General features: G+C 36.7%; 1 protein-coding gene across 1 annotated transcript; it reads left to right on the plus strand.

The window, feature by feature from the left end:
• Nucleotides 1-272: 272 nt before the first annotated feature.
• LOC117972665 (cysteinyl leukotriene receptor 2-like) lies at nt 273-6,968 on the plus strand. The gene is made up of 2 exons (XM_034922507.2): nt 273-406; nt 4,924-6,968. Exon 2 carries the CDS (start codon nt 4,965-4,967, stop codon nt 5,919-5,921), a length of 957 nt encoding a protein of 318 aa, XP_034778398.1. The 5' UTR covers nt 273-406; nt 4,924-4,964; the 3' UTR covers nt 5,922-6,968.
• The last annotated feature ends 2,462 nt before the right edge of the window (nt 6,969-9,430 follow it).

Raw genomic sequence — 9,430 nt, forward strand, 5'->3', positions numbered from 1 at the left:
AGGCCTGTCCCCAACAGTGTTATATTGCATATACCACTAAAGAAATGTTTAGCATTGAACAATGAATATGTTTTTTGTCTTCAATGCTAGAGTGAATAATTACTCAGTGGTGACGTTGCTAAGGATATACTCCATGAACATTAAAGGCTTTGATGTTTTATGAAAATGGTTTCAGATAACACGAGAGAGACAAGCCTGCTAGTGAGCCAAGAGCTGCTGGTCCCTCCCATTGACATGATAAATAAGCTAGCTTGAGAGTTTCATGTTCAGTCTGGAGCTTAACCCACTGCACTCAATTGCTGCAGAATGATTTTCTTAAAAAAGAGAAGGAAGTAATGTACTGTCCATGTCGATTTAATTAGAAAAAAAAGAAGCACAGTGGGGACTGGCAGCAGTCTAAAAAAAGGTAAGTTTCTGCATGTTAAGGGTGATTTTTGTATTAAATATTAGGTTTTTTCCTGTTAATTTCTCATAGGCTTGGTTTACATGTACTTGAAAATCGACTCTACAGTCATGACTGTGTGACATCGTCACTTGAATACATGGTGAAACAGCAAAAGGAAGTTCTTTTGGCAGCGCGACTTTATCATGAGACTTTATCTCATGATAAAAATAGCTGTAAAAACCCATGTAAACCTGAGCAGGAATCGTGCTTGTGGCTCACGAGGTTTCAGCAGTCAAGATCCAGTTCTTCTGACTTAATATCACGTAATCGCCAGCAGAAAGGCAGTACAAAACATAGACACCCGCCCCCAACACGCACACACGCACGCACGCACGCACACACTGTACACTGTACGACGGCAGTCATTATCACGGTACATTTTAAACATCATCAATATTAAAATGAAAGACAAACTATCGGATACAACTCAAAAGTTTTATTCAAGCACATCATATCAAACATCTGCACAGCCGAAACGTTGTATTTAAATGAACAATTAAAGATAAAGGGTTTATTTTCTAACTTACCACGTATAAAGCACTACTTCAAAAAAAGAAAAACTTTAATAAAATAAACATTTCAAAAGAAACTAGTGTGTAAACACCTATATGCACATACAAAACTGTAAAAACAAAAGTTTTATCAGGTAAAAGCAAGTCAATTCAATGTTTGCATAGCTGTTAGAATTCTAGAATGCCAACGACTCGTATTTGGTCTATTAGGAGTTTCATCAATGTCTCACAATAAATGTTGCCAGATTATTTTAGTATTTCTACATATATTACAATTCAATATTGTATAGTTTACAGGATAATATACAGCATTAATTGTTTAATTCAACATTTCATTTGTAATACAACATCTCTGAAAGTACAATTCAATTGAGCCCTTTGCTCAATGCTGGGCTGCAAGTACCTCTTTCAACACACTGTAGAAGTTATTGAAGGGCAATGCAATGGATTTCAACACACTGAAATGTCTCCAGTTCCCCATTTTAATAAATAGTTGCTTTATTAGGTACTTTTTCAAATGGCCATGTGATATTAAAGCATTACAGTACTAAAAAGGGAAACTATTATTTAAACAAATCAGTTTTCAAAAAACAGGACATGTTGGTAACACTTTATTTTAAGCACTACATATTAGGCATTTATTATGTACTTATTTGTTAGCACATCATGTATAGCCTCCTAATAAGGGTTTGTTAGGTACTGGTTATACTTATTCTCAAACATGCCTTACTAACAGGCTACTGGACATAAAAGGATTTACATGTCTTATACTGAAGTGAAGACTGTTCTTGGCCATATTAGGTCCTACTAGCAGCTTCTATATGATTAATACCTTGGTAATAAAGCAGCAAAACAAAGTGGACCATGCATGGATAACACTCCCAGAGCTGGACTTTGTTTCCAATAAAGGGCTTATTAGGAGGATGTTGGTCACTAGTAAAGAGTTTTGCAGCCTCTATTCTGAAGTGAAGATTTCATTTTCATTAATTAAGAGCTTATTAGAAGCATATAGGTTATTGTAGCAGGGCGGTAGAAAGCCCTGCTGTTTAAAAGTATTTGTTTATTTATTTATAGAACGGGGTCTCCCCCTCCACCCCTGTGTTGTTTTATATTTTTGTATTATGATTTATTATTTAAATGACGGCGAAAGCCGTGTGTTTTGGTGTATGATTTATTTATTATTTATAAATAACGGCGGAGCCGTGTTTGTTATTATTTTGTTTTATTTAAAACTTGTTCTGGCAGAGGCGAGATTGGTGCTCGTCCTCTGCCAGGAATAATTAATAAACTTGTGCAGATTGTGGCCAAGGGGTAATAGAATAATTACTAGCTAGTTAAACCCCTCGGCCACGATATAAAAGCCTGCAGCTCTCTGCACTGAAGGTGGGTGTTCAGAGGAGGAACGAGAGCGAGAGAGAAATTTAAAATGGAATGGAATGGAATGGAATGGAATATACAGGATCAGTGAAAGCGATTGCTCAGCCTGACCTGTGTGGTTTAGTTTTTGTGTTCGTGATTATTTTGTTTAAGCTTTATTTTGCTCTGTGAGCAGTGTTTTGTTTTTAAATATTTATTTTATTGTTGTATTATTTAAATAAACGGCACTCGCCGCATCTTTTGCCAGCTGTACTGCCTTTTGTGTGTTTTTGTTCCTGCAACTGGCCTGACGTCAGCCACCCTGCCACAGTCATTAGTAAAGACTTTTGCAGCCCCTATTCTGAATTAAAAGCTGCTTTTACATTACTTAAGAGCTTATTAGAAGCATGTCAGTCATCAATACAGTTTTGATCTAACAAATAATGCACAAAAAGCAATTATCACCAGGGTATCTTTAATCAGTTGCAACCTGTACACTGAAGTGAAGACTCCAGGCACGCCATGAAGCTCTTACTCGCATTAATGAACCTGGCAAAAAAAATAATAAAAATAAGTCAAAGTGAACAAACAGACAAAATCTTTTAATTAGGAATTTTTTTTTTTTTTTAAACAACTGTTAAAACTTGTAACAAATGCTATATAATTATGTTCCCAGTAAAACATACACTCTTAAATTGGAAATATATTTCCAAAAAATTTCAGATACATTCTGCATTCCTAAACAGATACAGCACCAACTGGTGCAATGTATAATGTATCATTTTCTTTCTAAGGCCATCAGCAATTGATTTTAAAGGGATAACATATGCAATAACATTGGAAATTTAAACAAAGTACTATTTATTTTTAATGTGATTTCTAACATGATTTTCAGGTTTAACGTCACAAATTAACATTAACAGTTACGGCCCTATGAAAATTGTTTTATTATTTTATATCAGTTTTTACTGTGTAAAAAAAAAGTAATTAGGTTGATTTAATTGAATCCTTATATACAATGAATTCTCATATACACTGCAGGCGCAGCGAACAAAACACAAAACCATAAACCTACAGGCATATATTTTATTTCCATTTGGTGTGTGCTTTGGAGTAAGAATCATGGTTTGTTGAATTGTATTGAAAAATAGTATTGTTTACTTTTAAAACGGGTTGTATAAGTAAAAAAAAAACATTATTTTTTCTTTTTTCGCTCCAAGCAAAATCATAAATATTTTTGTTTTGTTAAATAAAAAAGGGAACTGACTTACTAGCAACTTTTAGTGTTAGTTTTTAATTTCTTAGCCTTTTAACTGAGGATGTTCCACTTGTAAAAGTAATTTTTGGCATTCTGAAAGGCTGTTACTAGGGTTTTCAATTTGTTTTGTATGTGACACTTACAAGGTAGTAGGTGGCACCCATGTCATCGAGGTGCTTTACAGCAAGGGGGGAGAGTGGGAGAGTTTGAAAAAAGGTACTCTGATGCGAAATATTCTTTCACTCAACTTAAATATACCCTTACTGCTTTAAATCACCCACTAAAAACTACCTTTGGAAGCTATAAACAAACTGGAATGTAAGCACAGTCTGCATTCTAAAGAAGCTGAGGGCTAACATCCATAGTTTAAATATTGTCTTTTAGAGATGATCCTTTCCATTTAATTTGTTCTATTTTGATACTGAAGCTATTCATAAATAACTTAGTATTCCTCAATTTAGTTGCATATTATTTCTCTTGTATTATTATTTATTTAGCTGCTGCCTTTATCCAAGGCGACCCATCTGTTTATTAATTATTGATTATTATTTATTTATTTTGCTTCTGTCGCAAATAACTCAAGATATTTAAATACACAGGCGATAATATTGTTAATGTTGGCTGTTTACAACACACAGGGAATTAAGACTTAGGCTATTTGAATATGAACTGAATGAACAAAACAAAAACAAGATGTATACTGTAGAGCTGAAGTTGCTTCTGAACAAAATGCATCTATACACTGTACTGTTAAATGTTATTTAATATTGGAGTTGTACTGGGTGCTGCTGCCACATGCAGGAATTTCTCTAAACAAGATATTTTGTATGAGTACAATAGTTATCCTAGATAAAGACAAGAAATAACCGTAAGTCAAAATGATACCTTAGCTTAACCACCATGTTTTTTGTTATCTTACTTGGAAATGTATAACTATTTTTTTTTTAAAACTGAGCTGTTTCTTCTCACACTGCAATGGTTACTTCCAAGAAATGCTGTAATGTTTGGACCATAAATGTAGGTCTGTCTTCAGCACAGCAGAAATATTCCAAAACACTTGCGTTCAAGGCTATCTCCTAATATGGTCATCTACCGGAAATACACAAGTAGGACCTTGTTTTAAAAGTCTGAATCTCCTCTTTCCAATGACATATTGTAAGTAGGGCTGTCTCTCACAGTGCCTTAGTAAAAACAGTTAAAGTGCCAGGTCATCTGCGGGATATTTAACATTGGGCAGACCCTAGAAACTTTACTAGGTGTTTACTGTTACACAATAAAGTGCTTTCCAGGTTGCACTGTACTTGCTAAGGTTGCTTGTCAAGATAATCAATTGTGTTTCTTTTTTTCCACAGAAAGAAAAATGAAACCCTGTTGAATCCCAAGCGAAACAAACATGAATAACTCCAGCAACCATCCCAACTGTTCCATCGATGACTTCAAGTACCGCGTCTATCCTGCAACGTACTTAACTATCTGGGTTGTTGGGTTTTTTGGGAATGGTGTCTCCTTGATCATCTTCTGCAAGCCTAAAAAGAAATGGAGTTCAGTCAACATGTACCTGTTTAACTTGCTAATCTCTGACCTAATACTGGTGTGCGCTCTTCCCTTCCGCGTGACTTACTACCTGATGGAGTCACACTGGATTTTTGGGGATGTCATGTGCAGAATCATGTCTTATGCCTTTTACCTAACCATGTACAGCAGCATCTATTTCCTGATGGTGCTCAGTATTATGCGTTACTTAGCCATAGTGCACCCCTATAAATTTGTGATGCTCAGAAACACACACAGTGCCAAAATAGTGTGCTGCATAGTTTGGTTTTTTGTAGCGGCAGCTTCTTCCCCGTTGCTTTTAACAGGGATTACAAATCAGGGAGACAAAGTGAAATGCCTAGAACCTCAATCTAGAACTATTTTATTGATGAACTATGTGGTTCTTTTGATAGGGTGCCTTATACCTTTCACTGTCATTGCTGTCTGCTACTTCTTTGTTGTCAAAACCTTAACGAAACCCAGAAACATGCAAAAGAAGAGCCCCTCCCACAAAAAGTCGTCCGCCATGGTTATCATTGTCACTTTTATTTTCATAATTTGCTTTTTGCCTTACCACATAGTCAGGACGGTCTTTTTGGAGACCTACACGATACAGTCCTTGCTGCCCAGTTATGAAAGCTGCGACTATATTAACTTTATACATAAGGTAGCTGTGGTCACCCTCTGCCTTGCAGCATCAAACAGTTGCTTGGACCCACTCTTGTATTTCTTTGTGGGAGAAAACTTCATGTACTGGTGGAGGAAGCGCAAACAACAGACAGAATTAAAGCAGCTAAATTCGAAGGACCCAAATTGAGGACTCTGTGTTTTCATATCTTCTGTGAATACCAAAAAAAGAGAGACTGCAGTGTTTAAATGTCTTTTGTTTCTTAAAGGCAAAGCAGTAATCATAGGCTGACAGTCTGGGGCAACTGGCTGACTTGTGTGGTTAAACAACTCTCAAAGGCAAACTTAGTTATCAAAGACTATTTAGGGGAGCACGCAAGGTCACACTGACATTTGAAAATGCTTGTTGATGTTGAATTTTACTGGACGCGCCACTCGGGAGCCCTTTACTTGATTGTATTTTGTGAATCATATTTTATAGAACAACTTTTCCAGCACAGAAGAACATGTTTTGTACTCGACGCTACTGAATATTTTTTAAAATCTTATTTGTAATCTATTTTGCATTTATTCAAATCCAAATGACAGAATGACTGACTTGTTTCAAATTACTGTTGATCTAAGGAAACTAATTTGGATATGTTTACTCATGATGATGGCCACAAGCATCCCACTCAGGCCTATCTATGTATTTTTTTATACCATAACTTTTTTTGTATGTATCAAATCGTGGCTGATCACAACCGTCTAAGGCTTTTTTTTATTACGTGGCTGTTTTTGTACGTGAGCTATAACTCAACAGCTATTCATTAGAAAACATTTAGATTTTAATCTCAACCCACTTGAACACTGGATGTGGTAAAATTATGCCGTGTGTGTATCAACCATTTCTAAGAAGTTTGACACCTTATCTGTGGAACAGCAATTGTATATAATGAAATGTACGTTGCTTGCATTTTAAAAGATGCACTCACTATTACTTAAAACATTTCAACTGTAACCATGTATACATCCACTAGAGACATGTACATCTGTGTTAATATACAGCATATATTAATCTAATCATGTACTAGACCATAAATTAAACCTTACCTGCCAACGTATTTTATGTTTTATGTTGCATGCAAATTGAGAATGTAAGTTCAGGGGAGATATGCTTTTCAGCAAATGAACCATGATAACTACAGGGTGCATCAAGTATGCAACAAGTCAAGGATTTTTATTTATTTTTTGTTTACTAAGGAGCCTGTTGTCTCCAAATACACTAGACATGTCCTAGTTTTGTTATTGCTGTACATGACAAGTGTTTTGGCTCTCCTTTTAAAAAACAAACAAACAGTTATGCTGATTCCACTTAACTGAATCAGTCATTCGGTTCAACGACAGGCTGCAGTCGCTAAGTACCTTTGTGACATTGGTTTATACAAACTGTGCCTTGTAATTTTATTACAGGATAACAGGATTTGGAATCCCTCTGAAAGTGAATGGCAGAAAGATGCCACTTCTCATGTAATGGCCCATTAACTGTATCCATATAAATGTAAATAATGACAAGAGACGCAAAGCTCACTGCTTTTTTTCGTAAACAGAAAATAAGCTTGTTCCCTAAAGAATACTTGTAAAGTATTGTAAAGACTTTTTTTTTAATGCAGATGTACTTTCTATTTGTGTTTCTGAAAGCTGCTTTTAAAGGCTTGTGTGCACACTTCAAGAATCACAAACAGTGCAACAAACCCATTCCATGATCGACATTGTTTTCAGAACAGATTGAAATTGTACAGCACAATGTTATCAACTCCTAACCATTAGCAGTTTTATTACTTTAGTCAACACAACAATGACTTCATATAACATGCACAGATAACACAGGCTACCTTTTAATTGACAGGCTGTTTGGAATTAACAAGATGATAATAGCACTCTTGCACTCAACTAACAGCATGCACAATTTGTAAATGTCACCACTATTGTATTTGTATTGTATAACTTATATTTGTTTTTATTTTACTCTGTCATTACACTTGAGTTGCATTGATTATAACCTCCTTTATTTTATTTGTTTAAACAATATTTTCCATGAAGGGACTGACTGTGACACCTTGTACATGTTCTTTTGGCAGGCATAGGGTTAAAAGTGTACTTCCACCCCAACTAGTAAGCCAATATGTGAAAATATGTTGTTTGAATGGGAGGCCAGACCTGACAAAGGAGAACTAATTCGGTCTGGATTGAAGGAGAATGGGTGCCTGTGTGGTCCCGTTCCTGATCACTTTGGGGACACTCTTAAACTCTAGACCATGCTCAAAGGAACAGTACTTTTTACAAAGTCAGTTAAGTGTCTCTTGTCCAATAGTGTTGAAACTTGATAAAGATGTTCTTCAGCACAAGTTATTGAGTTTATCAGAACCTGGGTGTTTACGAAAGCTCTGTGTCTGTCGTCTGACTATCTGTATGTATGTCACTGGCATGCTTGTTTATGCTGGCACCTGTATGTGCATCCGATGTGTTCCTTTTTCTCCAAAATGATTGGACAGGGAGTTATAACATGAATTTAATTTTAACAGGATATAACATGGTTTTATTTTAAATATTCACTGAGCCTCAGTAAACTGGAGCTTATAGAAACTTAATGTGCTGTACGATTCAGGTTAGACCAGTCTCCCCACACTTTAACATGTCTCTGCTTGATTACATGATCTAACAACTCAGTGACTGACAAAAAAGTTCTCCATGGTAATGACATTAAATAATCAGTTTAAACTAAGTCATTCTCCCCTTTCTATAGAATGAACGTCATGTTGCAAATCCGCAATAATCTGCAGGTAAATTTAATGGAATTATTCACTGATTAACAAGTATGTCAGTCACATATATTCCCCCTCCACACCGTGGTGAATTCAAAATGATCAATTAGCAGCTACTGTATCAGTACGACGAAAAAGTTGATGAACATGTGTGACAGGATGTGAGTGAGGCCCTGCACAAAGCGAAGGTCCAAACAATGTTTATATCAAAAACGTCTGTGTTGATTGAATAATACAAATAATAAAGCCGCCTCTCTACCAGTGATGGTATCGGGGGTACACGGCAGGTTTACAGTCCCAAACACAAAAACAATCCAATACAATCGGTACTCCTGGTGCACGAAACTGTACTCTCCAAAACTGGGGGGGGCGGGGGGTGGGGGGTGGGGATTGTGGTGCGTGTCAGTGCTGTGCAGTGAGGGTTGTGATCACGAGTGTGTGCTGGCTCTGTAGCTGCAGTGGCCTTTCTCCTCAATTCTCCTCTGCAACAAACAAAAACAAAACACTTAATTCCCCACAACAAGCTCCGGCTGCAGATTTACGTTTCAGCGCAAGGCCCGTCACTGACGTAGCTGCTTCCCCTTTGTACCACAAAACTCCTCCCTGCAAACAACCCGTCGCCATGGTTTCTCCCATCCTTGTACGTGCAGCTACTCGCTCCCCCTAATATGGTCACCTTCCGGTTTCTGCCTACCATCGAGGCTGCCCATCTAGGAGGAAGCATACCACCAACCTTACACAGCACCCTTTCTGTGGTCTGAGTACCCTACGCATCATTGCTAGTTCTATTTGGGAGAGCAACACACTAGGCCCATTTAAAAAACAAAACCAGTGGAGGAATGACTTGCCAGACACAGAAGCTCCAGTTCCAAAATTTATTTTTAAAACAGATCAA

Source organism: Acipenser ruthenus, chromosome 9 (assembly GCF_902713425.1).
Source record: "Acipenser ruthenus chromosome 9, fAciRut3.2 maternal haplotype, whole genome shotgun sequence".
In the NCBI taxonomy this organism is placed as follows: domain Eukaryota; kingdom Metazoa; phylum Chordata; class Actinopteri; order Acipenseriformes; family Acipenseridae; genus Acipenser; species Acipenser ruthenus.

What these genes read in the sequence shown, in the direction of transcription:
- LOC117972665 (XM_034922507.2), top strand. Translation starts at nt 4,965, where the DNA reads ATGAATAACTCCAGCAACCATCCCAACTGTTCCATCGATGACTTCAAG.